This window comes from Arabidopsis lyrata, assembly GCF_000004255.2.
Source record: "Arabidopsis lyrata subsp. lyrata unplaced genomic scaffold ARALYscaffold_6, whole genome shotgun sequence".
NCBI lineage: Eukaryota > Viridiplantae > Streptophyta > Magnoliopsida > Brassicales > Brassicaceae > Arabidopsis > Arabidopsis lyrata.
The window spans coordinates 24252848-24266599 of NW_003302550.1; the positions used below are offsets into that span (position 1 = coordinate 24252848).

General features: G+C 34.6%; 3 protein-coding genes and 1 long non-coding RNA gene across 5 annotated transcripts in view; 3 read left to right on the forward strand and 1 right to left on the reverse strand.

The window, feature by feature from the left end:
- Positions 1-431, forward strand: part of LOC9308955 (NAC domain-containing protein 69) — a 2390-nt gene extending 1959 nt beyond the window's left edge. The window contains 2 exon segments of the mRNA XM_021021335.1: positions 9-172; positions 175-431. Of these exon segments, the coding sequence (XP_020876994.1) occupies positions 9-172; positions 175-222 (212 nt within the window). The 3' untranslated portion in view covers positions 223-431.
- A 1105-nt stretch (positions 432-1536) lies between these two features.
- On the forward strand, positions 1537-4023 carry LOC9308956 (NAC domain-containing protein 68). The gene is made up of 6 exons (XM_002872841.2): positions 1537-1841; positions 1957-2228; positions 2546-2662; positions 2747-3256; positions 3337-3510; positions 3593-4023. Exons 1-6 carry the CDS (start codon positions 1682-1684, stop codon positions 3800-3802), a joined length of 1443 nt encoding a protein of 480 aa, XP_002872887.1. The 5' UTR covers positions 1537-1681; the 3' UTR covers positions 3803-4023.
- A 1285-nt stretch (positions 4024-5308) lies between these two features.
- LOC9308957 (NAC domain-containing protein 69) lies at positions 5309-7878 on the forward strand. Of its 2 annotated transcripts, none has more exons than XM_021023830.1 (6): positions 5309-5540; positions 5638-5906; positions 6157-6414; positions 6499-7176; positions 7255-7437; positions 7530-7878. In XM_021023830.1, exons 1-6 carry the CDS (start codon positions 5390-5392, stop codon positions 7686-7688), a joined length of 1698 nt encoding a protein of 565 aa, XP_020879489.1. In that variant the 5' UTR covers positions 5309-5389; the 3' UTR covers positions 7689-7878. The 2 variants fall into 2 exon arrangements, with proteins under 2 accessions (XP_020879489.1, XP_020879490.1); XM_021023831.1 differs by having other exon boundaries at positions 5310-5540; positions 7255-7451; positions 7530-7620.
- Positions 7879-8783: 905 nt separating this feature from the next.
- On the reverse strand, positions 8784-10653 carry LOC110227732. The gene is made up of 2 exons (XR_002331426.1): positions 10492-10653; positions 8784-9933 (listed from the first exon to the last, which is right to left on the reverse strand). It is a non-coding gene; the product is annotated as an uncharacterized LOC110227732 (long non-coding RNA).
- Positions 10654-13752: the final 3099 nt, after the last annotated feature.

Consider the following 13752-nt stretch of genomic DNA (forward strand, 5'->3'; position numbering starts at 1 on the left):
CAAGATACATCAAGACTGGTGCTCTTATGGCGAAGAAGAGAAGCAGAGCTGGTTTATTACAGAAGAAGCAATGGAGAGAAACCGCAAGAATCCACGGTATATCTATCTGATGAGGATGATCATAGGCATCATACTCTTGGTGGCTCTCATTGGCAACATCATATCGGTTTTACTAACCGTCAAAACTTGAACCCGCTGATGAAGTTTGATCGCGAGAGATAGACAACGCAGATTGATCAAAGCACTCCTTTTTAAACTTGCTTTTATTTCATTCTGTTTTCTTCTGAAATTTTCATGTATATATGTGCGTGTATGTATGAACAAGAGGTATGTCTTGTGTCTAAAAGTTAAATGCAATTTAGGGTTTTGAAAATTATTACATTCACTATTTGACAGAGACAAGTGGATTGGGTTTGAAAAGGTTTCTCAAAGATTTGGTTTGTTGAGAATTAAGAGAATGATTACATACCGGACATGGACTGGTCTATGTGTTTGATCATAAGTCATAACAGTGAGATTTTGATTATCAATCAATCAAATCTTTTAAACTAGTCTATAAGTATACATTTGCATATGATTGATCCTATATAGTATCATATATATGAACCTTTCTCTTGTTTAGGTAATTTTAATGTCCCTTCCTTGCAAGTCAAGGTCATATATAAGAATTTGTTAATTCAAATCCTTATCTAGTTATACGAACTGTTATGTTTTTCAATTTACCAAAAAAAAAAAAAGAGAAGAGGAAATGTTTATGATTTTCTTGAAAAGCCTAATAATAATAATAGAACCATATGTTATAGAAAATAGACAAAATTAGTAATACAAAATTGCAGTAACAGAAAGTAATAACGTCATGTCGTCATTGGTGGCGGCTATGATTTCCGAAAGATCCTTCGACCCAAATAAACAAGAGCTGCATACTTACGTTCGAAGCTCAAGCAATGAACCGTCAATAACTTGCCACGTCTTCATTTTCATTCACAATAAAAATATATTCTGTTCTGTAATTTTTTTTTATTTTCCTGTAATTTGTCAACCTTTAGAGCTAAATTATTGGAAAACATTTTTCCATTCAATGTAAATCTTATCTTATTGTTAACAGTACGTACATAATTTTACATTTCTCCCAATACAAGTTAGTATTAGACTAATTAAAATCTGATCATTGTAAATTTGGAGTTAATTCACATAAAAATGTGAGAAAATTACGCTGATAGTGACAACATTAAACACAATTTCAAAAATAAAAAAAAAAACATGTAAAATTAAAATAAATTCACTAATTAATAAAAAAAACATAAGAAATAAACACAACACGGTTTGGCCGCGAGTAGACGAAACATACAGCTTCAAGGGCTTCCTACCCATTAAGAACTTGCCACGTCTCATTTTCTGCTTACTTACTGAGAAATTACTAAAAATTATTTTTATTTTTTATTTTTTAAAATGTTAGAGTTATATTATTGACAAAATAGAATAAAAAAAAAAAGAACTATAAATACCACCAACACTCGCTATCTCTTCACCAATCACTTACTACTGATTGTATTTGAAAAAGAAAGAAAAACAGAGAGAGAGAAACAAAAACAAAACAAAAAAAAATTCACTCAAACCCTATAAATTTTTTAGTCACGATTCAGAAAGTTTTGCTTTTTCGATCAGTTTCTGTATCAAAAAAATGGTGAAAGATCTGATTGGGTATAGATTTAGTCCGACGGGAGAGGAATTGATTAACCATTACCTGAAGAACAAAAATCTGGGTACAAAAACTTGGCTCGTTGATGAAGCCATTAGCGAGATCAACATCTTGAGCCACAAACCCAGCAAGGATTTGCCTAGTAAGTTCATGATCATTGATCTCTCTCTCTCTCTCTCTCTCTCTCTCTCTCTCTCTTTGTATCATCATCGATCATTTCTAAATTTGGGTTCTTTTTTTTGTTGTTGTTGTTGCAGAGTTAGCTAAGATCCAATCGGAAGATCTTGAATGGTACTTCTTCTCTCCGATTGAGTACACGAACCGGAAGAAGAATGAAATGAAGAGAACTACAGGTTCTGGGTTTTGGAAACCTACTGGTGTTGATCGGAAAATTAGGGATAAAAGAGGAAATGGTGTTGTGATCGGTTTTAAGAAGACGCTTGTGTACCATGAAGGTAAAGGTCCTAATGGAGTTAGAACTCCTTGGGCTATGCACGAGTATCACATCACTTGCTTGCCTCATGATAAGGTAACACAACTCTTTCAGAGCTATCTTTATACTGGATCTAATCGTTAGCTGTTATTTCCCCTGTGATCTATTTTTTGAGGTCTTTGTTGGTGTAAAGATTCTAACTTTGCTGTCCAAGCTTGTGATTGAGTTGTTTGATTGATGTGTGTTCTGTTTTTGTTGTTTGGTTGGAAAAAAACTTATGTGTGTGAACCTTTGGAATTTGTTTAGAGAACATCTAGTTCAATTTGAGGTTCTGTGTTAGTGTGGTGTAAAGAGTATCAATTTGCTGTCAAGAGTGTTTGTGATTGATGTGTGTACCTTTGGAATTTGTTCAGAGGAAATATGTTATCTGCCAAGTAAAGTATAAGGGTAAAGCTGCAGACATTTCATATGAGCCAAGTCGCTCCGATTCGAATACTACCAGAGCGATTAACAGAGCGGCTGAGCCTGAGGTGAATCCAGTTTCAGAGATGTTTCATTACTATCGACTTGTGTGTTTACTTTGTTGTTGTTGTTGTTGTTGTTTCTTTTTACAGCTTCAGGTTGAGCAGCCAGGTAGAGAAAATTTCTTGGGTATGTCTTTAGATGATTTGGAACAAGAGGATCCAAAAACTTGCTTGCAGCCACAAGGTCCTCACTTAGCCTTGAATGATGATGAGTTTATCCGTGGATTGAGGCATGTTGATCGAGAACAAGTTGAATATTTGTTCGCCAATGAAGAAAACATTGATGGTTTGTCTATGAATGACTTGAGAATCCCAATGATCGTCCAACAAGAGGATCTCTCTGAGTGGGATGGATTTAATGCAGACACGTTTTTCAGCGACAACAACAATAACAACAACCTTAACGTGCATCAACTAACGCGTTACGGAGATGATTATCGGAATGCAGGTTATAACGGAGGGAATTTTGAAGGCGTGCATCCCTATCAAGAATTAATAATGCAAGAGAACCGCAACGATCACATGCCAAAGAAACCTTTGACAGGGACCATTGATTATAGCAGCGATAGTAGCAGTGATGCTGGATCGATATCTACAACGGTAACACACATCACTCATTTTATTTATCATTACTTCCATGAAGTATTCTGTATTCTCAGCTATCTATTCTAACCTGACAGAGTTACCAAGGAATATCAAGTCCAAATAATAGTGTTGGTAGTTCAAGCAGACGCTTGTCAAGTTGCTCAAGCACAGACTCTTGCAAAGATCTACAAACTTGTGCAGATCCTTCAATCAGTAGAGAGACCCGGGAATATCAATTCACACAACGCACTGTACCATCAAAACAAGAGGTCTTGAGTTGCTCTTATGTAGATTTTGTTGCTACTTGTTTGTATCTTATAATCTCAAACATATGTTGGATTTCCTTTTCAGGTGAAACAAGAGATTCCAAGAGATGTTGATGCATCCATGAACAATGAGTCATCTTTGGTGAAAACAGAGGAGAAGTGCTTGTTTATTCCAGAGGACGCAATGGAGAGAAACCGCAAGACACCACGGTTTATCTATCTGATGATCATAGGCTTCATTCGTCGTATCGGTTTTACTACCCGTCAAAGCTTGAACCCGCTGAAGAAGTTTTGATCACGAGAGCAGATCAAATATGGCATTTTTTAATCCTGCTTTCTTCTGAATGTTTGAAACTTGATTGTTCTCAACCTGAATATCTTACAGGTCTTTCTTGTGCCTAAAGTCAAATGTATAGTAGAGTTTGTAATCTCATTTCTGAAAACAGAGAAAGATTAAGCAAGAGTGTATTAAGATCCTACATATTTATCTTTATGGAACATATGATCATAGGTGGATTAGACAGTAGAATCTCAAAATTCTATACAATCTTTATGAACATGATCGTAGGTTGACAGTAAAACAGAAACAAAAAAAAAACACATGATCATAGGTTATATAGCTTTATGTTGGTCAAGAGTTGATGATGGGAGCAATTTGGTTTAACATTTTGGTATGTAGATAATTGGTTTTAGTTCTATGCTTTTTCCTCTGCATTTCAAATAATTTTTAAATTTCTCTAACAATTTTAAATTGTGATGTAAAATCCGTTTCCTGTCGTCTGTCGACGTCGTAACTAGAGAGACTATGTTGACAGAAAGCAACAACTTGAGTAGGAAGTTTCCAACAACTTTTATGAACTTGCCACGTTTCCAATTAGGAACAAAAAGAGATCGAAAAAGTTATATAATTATTGTTTTCTTATAATTAATTAACCTTTTGATCATTGGATAATTGTTAGTTTGTTACTTATGCGTGTGGAGTTTGTGTGGAGTTTGAGTTATCTTAATGCGTCTAAAAAGTTAAAAGTTCGCATTATAAAAGTTTGAAATGTGAGAGATGTATCTGTATTTAGTATATACTATCTCTATATAAAGATACTAGATCATATGGTGTTTAAGAAGTTTAGTTTAATTATCAAAAACACAAGTGATAAAATTGTCAGCCATTTTACAAATTTCAGCTTTAGTCTAAATTTTGGTATATGAAGATTAACCCGTTTATTAAATAATCAACCTCGTGTCTCTAAACATTATGGGTATGACTGATAATTACTTTAGAGTAAAATATTTTTAGATAGAAAAATACTTTACTTTAGGTTCTTTCATTTTTTTACCAATCAAATGAAAAGCAGCAAATAAATTTTTTTAACTCATTTTAGCTATAAAAAAAAGAAATTTTTTTTAAAAAAGAAGTTTAGACTCGATTTTTTTGGCAAAACAAATTTCACTAAAAGAATACAAATGAACAAAAGAAAGTGAAGTAATAGAGTCTCAATCACTTGGGACTTTAAATTTAAGTTAGAGAAATTGAAGCAAAATCGCAATATATTCATTGTGTAAACTTTTTGAAGAATTTACTTATAGTATAACTCAATGTATAAATATCATTTAACTCAAACCACATATTTCATCAGTTCATGTGCCGACCACTAAGCCAGTGGGATCCACAAGACTTTTAATTTATTTTAGTGAGAAAATTACCATTTTTTTCTGTGAGAATGCGTAAAACATAAGCCTTAAAAAGTAAAAAATAAGTTTATTCGACAATTTAAATACCCTTCTCTGTTTCTTCTCTTCCCCCTAAGAAAAAAAAAACAGAGCCTTTGAGAAAAAAAAAGAAACCTTTGAGAAAAAACTTCATCTTCTTGATTTTAGAGTGAAGATGGAGCAAAAACCAGGATTTGGATTTCGACCAACGGATGAGGAGCTGATAAGTTATTATCTGAAGAACAAGATTTTGGGAAACACATGGCTCGTCGACGACACTATAAACGAGATCAACATACTAAATCACCATCCCTCTTCTTTTTCATGTAACTCACTACTTTCTTCACTTCGATTTCATCGATCGTTTAAAAAAAGTTTTGAATTTGTTGTTTGTTTTGATTTTTTTTTGTGGGTTTTCTGTAGCGTTGTCGAAGATCAAATCGAACGATCGTGTATACTACTTCTTTGCTCGTAAACAGTACAAGACCGCGAAGAAGAGGAAGAGAAGTATCAAATCTTGGAAATGGAAAGTTGGTGGTCTAGTTACGAAAATTAAAGATGAGAGTGGAAACAAGATAGGGAAAAAACGAGGTATTTTGTTCGATGACCTTGATGCTCCTAAAGCCAAAGGGGAGAAGAGTTCTTGGGTTATCCATGAGTATCAGATCACTTCCTTGCCTCATCCTAATCTGGTACTTTCATTTTTCTTACATAAGCTTCTCTCTTGTTCAAATGATTTTGGGGTTGTTTTGGAATGATAGTCATGTTGAGATTTTTCAGTGTTAAAAGAGTATCCATTTTTTTGTGAAATTTTTTTTAGAGTTATAGAAAAATATTGACTTTTTTTAGAGAACCAGGCTTAATTATTTATTCTGCCAAAGTTTGTGTGTGTGTGTGTGTGTAATTGAAAATATGAATTTGTGAGGTTTTGATATTTTTCAGGATTCCTATGTTCTCTACAAAATATTTGATAACAATAGTAAAAAGAAGGCAGACATTTCAAATGGTAATAGCTCAAGTGATCCAAGTCAATCTTTGGTTTTCGATATGAATACAATCAGAGTGACTACTAGCATACCACCAGAGGTGAGTCCTGTTTCTGTAGTAAAGTATAAGGGTGAAGCTGCAGACATTTCATATGAGCCAAGTCGCTCCGATTCGAATACTACCAGAGCGATTAACAGAGCGGCTGAGCCTGAGGTGAATCCAGTTTCAGAGATGTTTCATTACTATCGACTTGTGTGTTTACTTTGTTGTTGTTGTTGTTGTTGTTTCTTTTTACAGCTTCAGGTTGAGCAGCCAGGTAGAGAAAATTTCTTGGGTATGTCTTTAGATGATTTGGAACAAGAGGATCCAAAAACTTGCTTGCAGCCACAAGGTCCTCACTTAGCCTTGAATGATGATGAGTTTATCCGTGGATTGAGGCATGTTGATCGAGAACAAGTTGAATATTTGTTCGCCAATGAAGAAAACATTGATGGTTTGTCTATGAATGACTTGAGAATCCCAATGATCGTCCAACAAGAGGATCTCTCTGAGTGGGATGGATTTAATGCAGACACGTTTTTCAGCGACAACAACAATAACAACAACCTTAACGTGCATCAACTAACGCGTTACGGAGATGATTATCGGAATGCAGGTTATAACGGAGGGAATTTTGAAGGCGTGCATCCCTATCAAGAATTAATAATGCAAGAGAACCGCAACGATCACATGCCAAAGAAACCTTTGACAGGGACCATTGATTATAGCAGCGATAGTAGCAGTGATGCTGGATCGATATCTACAACGGTAACACACATCACTCATAATGGAGGGAACTTTGAAGATGTGTTTTCTGATCTAGAATTCATAATGCAAGAGAATCACAACGATTACAGGCCAAAGAAATCTTTGTCAGGGATCATTGCTGATTATAGCAGTGATAGTGATAGAGATGCTGTATCGATATCTGCAACGGTAAAGCACATCACTCATTTTCCTGATGACTTTTCATGGAGTTTGTGTATTCACAGGTTTTTCATTCTAATATGACAGAGTTACAAAGGAACATCAAGTCCAGGTGATAGTGTTGGTAGTTCAAATAGGCACTTTCTCCAGAATTTCGGAGGTGAGATTCTATCGTTGAGCAAAGATACACAAACTTCTGATGAACCTTTCATCAGTAGAAAGACCCGGGAATCTCAACTCGCACGGTGCACCAAACCATCAAAACCAGAGGTCTTGAGCTGCTCGTATGTTAATTCTGTGGGTGCTTGTATCTTATTATCTCAAACTTATAAAGATAATAAACGATGTTGTTTCTTTTTCAGGTTACACAAGGTATGGTGAAGACAGAGAAGAAGGGCTTGTTTATTACAAAGGAAGCAATGGAGAGAAAACGCGAGAATTCACCGTATATCTATCTCATTAACATGATCATAGGCTTCGTCCTCTTTCTGGCTCTCATTAACGACATCATATCAGTTTAACTAAGCATCAATTCCTAACTAGTCACTCTCTCTGAACTTAAAATTCTTCTGAATATATATGTGTGTCAGTGTGTATTAACTAGAGATGAGACTCAATTGTTCTCAGCCTTTATAGCTTACAGATTTGGTTATAGGACTTTACAGTGTCTGTTTCTCTTCAAATTGGGAATATATGTTGTTTGTGTCTAAAGTTAATGCATTTTATGGCTTGTTATCTCATTTTCACTGCAAGAGAGCTTTTGAATTACCCAAAAGAAGTTGGATTAAAGAAGAGTGTCTCGTCTCAAGATCCTACATTTATCTTTATGAACATATTATATATATTAGACAAAAGAGTCTAAAGATCCTAAAAACAGATTATGAGATAACAAGCTCATGTATTGGTAGATACATGACAGATCCTAAGACATTGGCCAATAGATTTGATCCACCAAATTTTTAACCCATTTATAAAAATAATCAACCTCCTGTCTTTCTTAAAACATTATGAGTATGACTAGTAATACCTTTTAGAGTTAAAAATTTAGCTAGAAAAATTCTTTGCTTTTAGGTTCTACATTATGGGTATTGGGTATGACTGGCACCACTCACATACCAGCCTATAATTTTAACTAATTCTAAGGATAATAACAAAAAAAAATCTTTTGGGTAAAAGTTTTCCACTAAAAAAAGTTTTAAAATGGATACAATGTACACAAAATAAACTAATCCTCTCAAATAAAATGGAATTTAAATAAGTTCGAGGAATTCAAACAAATATCGCAGTATATTCCTTGTTTAAACATCACAAGAAGATGTTACTCAATGTATACTATCATTATCAACAATTTTTTTTTGTATATTATCACATAACTCGAACCACATATTTCAACTCTGTTAGACTAATATTGTATCAGGTTCATATTTTTATACGATGGTTTAGAAAAAAAAAAAAAAAAAAAAGATTAAAAGAGTATAGAGACACACGGTTTTAATTACCGTCTACATCAAGTAATTAAATGAGTCACAAAGCCAGTGGAGCCCACACGGTGTTTAATTTGTACCATTACCATTTGTGACTTCGTTGTGTAGTAGCGTAAGAAATAAGACATAACATTAAAAAGAATGATCCTTCTTAGCCTTTCAATTTAAATTAAGTTTTTTTTTATTCGACAATTTAAATCCTCTCTCTGTTTCACTTCCCCCTAAAAAAACCAAAACAGAGCCGACCGATGAGGAGCTGATAAGTTATTATCTTAATAAAACCAAAAACTGAATTAATCGATATCCGAACCAAAGTCTTAAATAACCGGTAGAATTTTCAAAGTCTTAAATAACCAAAAACCGAAATAACCAGCTCGGTTCGGTTCGGGCAAACCAAGTCGCAAGGCGAATAAAACCCAAAAAATATTGAAGCTAAGACGAAAAACAAAGAATTTAAGATTTTTGGGAGAGATTCACATGTGTTTCTCTCAAGTGGATTAGCCACTTTAAAATGTTCCTCGATGATATTTTTGATAGTGATTTTTTTTCCTTTATCTTTTTCATGATCAGGATTAGACGAAATTTTTTATTATTTATGAGATCAGTGCTGATGAATAGATTTTTAATTTGGCTTTTTCTAATTATTTTTCCTTTATAGTTGTCATTTTTGTGTGTCAAAAAAAAATTTAATATGTTCATTCGTTTTGGTGTGTTTATATTAGTTGTCATTTTCTAATTATTCTGGTGTGTTTCGTCTAGCGGTTTATTCATGTATAATTTGTATGGTTTCCGGTGATGAGGGTTTGTCTAAATTTTTGTGTGAGTCAATTTTGTATGTTGCTAGGTAACCGTTGTGCTTCGTCTAGAGATCGTTTGGTCTTCGGCGATTAAGTTAGCGTTAGCCAAATTTATGTGTTTCATCTAGCGCTTGTGGTCTTCAAGATTAAGTTGGCGTTAGTCGATTTTGTGGGTCTAACGATCGTTTGGGCTTTGGCGATTAGGTTCGTAAGTCATTTTTGTGTTTTCGTGTGTGTGTTTTCGTTTGCTTCGTTGCTCTCTACGCTCCGTCTCTCTCACACCCTATACATACATCTACGCATACACACACACACTCTCACACCCTACACACACGTCACCGATTTTCATCTACACCCTATACATATCCATCTTTCATCAAAAAAAAAAAAAAAAATTACATACATACATACACAATCTGGTTAACTTCAAAGGTAGGCCAAGTAGAAGATGGAACTCCGGAGACAGTCCCTAGGCTTTGTATGCTCTGCAAAATTTAGTTAAAATCAATCATCATTGGTCATTACAATCTTTTTTCCACCTTGTCAACAGTTTTTATACATACATTATTATAATTACGTTACTTAAAAATCCAAATATGAATAAATCAGTTAGACTAAACCAATTCTTCCTCAGTTTCTAACGAATTTCTTTTAAAAAAAATCTTCTATGTTTTCTTAGACAGAACTTATCTACTTAAATTATTCTCACATAATTGAAGTTAAGACAGCATGATATATAATTTAAAGACTCGCATATATAACTGAAAATTAGTTTCTTAACACATTTTTTTTTTAAAGTTACTAACACATGTATAGCTAAAAATCAGTTCATTAGATTTAAGACAGCAAGATCTATAAAATGGATTAAAAACAGAGCAGAGTAATTAGCAGAGACTAGCAAGAATCTTTGTTTAACTCGATAAAAGATTTTCATCTACACTTCCCCACATGTTAGAAAGATGACGAACAGGGTAATTAGCAGAGACTAAGAAGAATCTTTTAATGGTAAACAAGCTATAGGAACTAGATCAAGAGTAGTTTACCTCTAAGATGATGCTTCTATGTTTGTTTCTGTTGTCGGAATGAGAACTCAAGTGGAAGAACAGAACTAATAAGAGGATAGAACAGAGAGTGTTATTGACGTTTGTAAGAGGGAGGATTCAGATTTGTGTCCGCAGATAGGAGTGGTAGTACTTATAGAGTCCATTATCTTAATTTTTTTCATTAAAATATTAATTCAAACGATCAAAAAAATGTTACCGTTTCACAACGTTCATATTTCCCTGCTCCCAAGTCAAATCTAAACGTTGGAACAATAAATCGTAAAATTATTAATTCATTTTCTTTTGTTATCAACCTTTTGAATTATTCAAGTATTAAATAATATTTGAAATACATATTACATTTATTATTGCTTCCATTGCTTTATCACTCGTGATGATTTTTTTAAAATTCGACTTCTTTATTTTCTTTTCTACTTGTCCGATTTTTTTAATACGAGTTTCAAATTGGGGAAGATTATTACTTGTGCCCAAAGTTAATGCATTTTAGGGGTCTGTTATCACATTTTTATTGTAAGAGTGTTGCTGAATCACCCTATTACAGTATATGAAGATTTGTGAATATGAAGGAGTTAACAGAGACTTAACAGTGTTAATTGTATAATAACAGCACCGTTAACTATTGTATAACTCATCTATAAATACCCTTGTATAGCTTAACATCAGATTAATGAGAATTGCATATAGTTTTATGACTTCTAATATGGTATCAGAGCATTAAACGCTTTCTCATTCAAAAGTTTGTTACATTTTCCTAGAAAATTCTACTTTCCCGAGAAAATTTTTTTTTCGAAGCTTGTTTTCTTCTCGACGATCTCACATCAGCCCTTGTTGTGTTCATCTTTTCTCTCATCGATATCCGATTCTAATCGCGATGGCGAGGAAAGGAACCAAGCAGCTCAGAAATCGATCGACATCACAAGATTCCGGTGAAGATTCACCGATTGTTACTCGAAGCTCGAATCCAGGTTCATCTTCCATGAATCAGCTACCAGCGAACTCCGATTCGATTGATAGTCATCATAATCCTTACTTCCTTCACTCTAGTGATCATCCTGGTATATCAATCGTATCAGAAACTCTCACTGGTGAGAATTACAATTCATGGATCATAACTATGACTACTAGTCTAGAAGCTAAGAATAAGTTCAGTTTCGTTGATGGATCTCTTCCTCGACCGCTTGAATCTGATCCTCTGTTTAAGATCTGGACTCGTTGCAATAGTATGGTTAAGGCCTGGATTCTTAATGTTGTTTCTAAGTAGATCTATGCTAGTATCTTGTATTTCAATGATGCTACTGCTATTTGGGATGATCTTTACAGGCGTTATCACAAGAGCAATCTTCCTCAGATTTATAATTTGGAGCAAGAGATCAGTTCTTTGCGTCAAGGCAACATGTCTCTCTCTGATTATTATACAAAGAAGATTACTCTCTGGGAACGTTTAGCTTGTACAAAGAACTTGATGGAAAATGGTGGTTGTCGTTGCTCTCAGGTCATGAAACTTCTGGATGATCATGAGACAACAAGGATTACTCAGTTTCTTATGGGACTTAATGATGATTTTTCTAATATCAGAGGTCAGATCTTGAACATGAAACCAAGACCTAGTCTCTCTGACATGTATAATATGCTTGAATCAGATGAGTCTCAGAGACAAAGAATTGTGATTACACCTAATCCATCTGCCTTCCAAGTCAAGACTCAGATCTCCAGTTTTCAGCAGCAGAGTTTTCAGAAATCTCGTATTTCCTGCACACATTGTGGTTTATCTGGTCACACTACTGACAAATGCTACAAGATTATTGGTTATCCTGCTGGTTGGTTACCAAAGAATCAGCGAAAGAATCCTAATCAACGTTTCACTCCTTCTGCATCAGCCAATCTTGCTATCACTGACTCTACTTCGGATATTGATAAGGGTGTGGCTCTATCTAATGATCAGATTCAACATTTGGTTTCTTATCTCAGCTCTAAGTTGCAGCCTCAGCTCTCTACTGGTTCTCCTAATGCTACTATTACTGAGATTCCTGCAGAGGCTTCTTCTTCTTCAAGCATGAAACCTACTATTTGTCAGCTAACTGGTATCTTCTTTCCCTCCATATTTTGTTCAATGTCAGCAGAAAATGGTTCATATTACTACTCTACTGATGATAATATATCAAATATGGATACATGGGTAGTGGATACTGGTGCTACTCACCATGTTACATATGATAAGAATCTGTTTCAAATGATGATGCCTATTCATGATACTACAGTGAAGCTACCTACTGGCGTTGGTGTTAAAATAGAGGGTTTGGGAACAGTAAAACTCAGTGCATACTTAACTTTGCACAATGTCTTATTCATTCCTCAGTTTAAGTTCCATTTACTCAGTGTGAGCTCTTTAACTACACAGATTCATTGTTGTTTGTGGTTTGATTCTCATGGCTGTGATATTCAGGATCTTTCAAGGGAATTGATAATTGGCAAGGGTAGACTGCACAACAAGTTATATTTCTTGGATTTGCAGTTTCAACCGTCTGAAGTTTCAAAACCAACAGTTTGTGCTACCATCAAGATCAGTCCGCAACTTTGGCACCAACGATTGGGTCATCCTTCTTCTCAAAAGCTACAGTCTATATCTGGTTCATTATCTGTATCTGTTTCTAGTTCTCTTTCTCCAAGAGAAAACCATTGTAAGGTTTGTCACCTTGCTAAACAGAAGCATTTGCCGTTTGTAAGCCGGAATAATAAAACAAATAAAGCTTTTGATTTGATCCATATTGATACATGGGGGCCATTTGCTGTTACTTCTCATGATGGTTATAAATATTTTTTAACAATTGTTGATGATCACTCTAGAGCTACATGGGTGTATCTTCTCAGAAATAAATCAGAGGCTGTCACGGTGTTACCTGGATTCATTGCTATGATTGAGACTCAGTTCAATACTAAGGTTAAAGGAGTTCGTTCAGATAATGCTCCTGAGTTCAATTTTACAAAATTCTACAAAGAAAAAGGTATTGTTGCTTATCATTCATGTCCAGAGACACCTCAGCAGAACTCAGTCGTGGAAAGAAAGCATCAGCATCTCCTTAATGTTGCTAGAGCCCTTATGTTTCAGTCTCATCTCCCTCTTGAGTATTGGAATGAGTGTATTTTGACTGCGGTTTTTCTCATCAATAGGCTACCTACAGAACAACTTCTTAATCAGTCACCATTTGAAATATTGATGCAGATACCGCCTGATTACAGTGC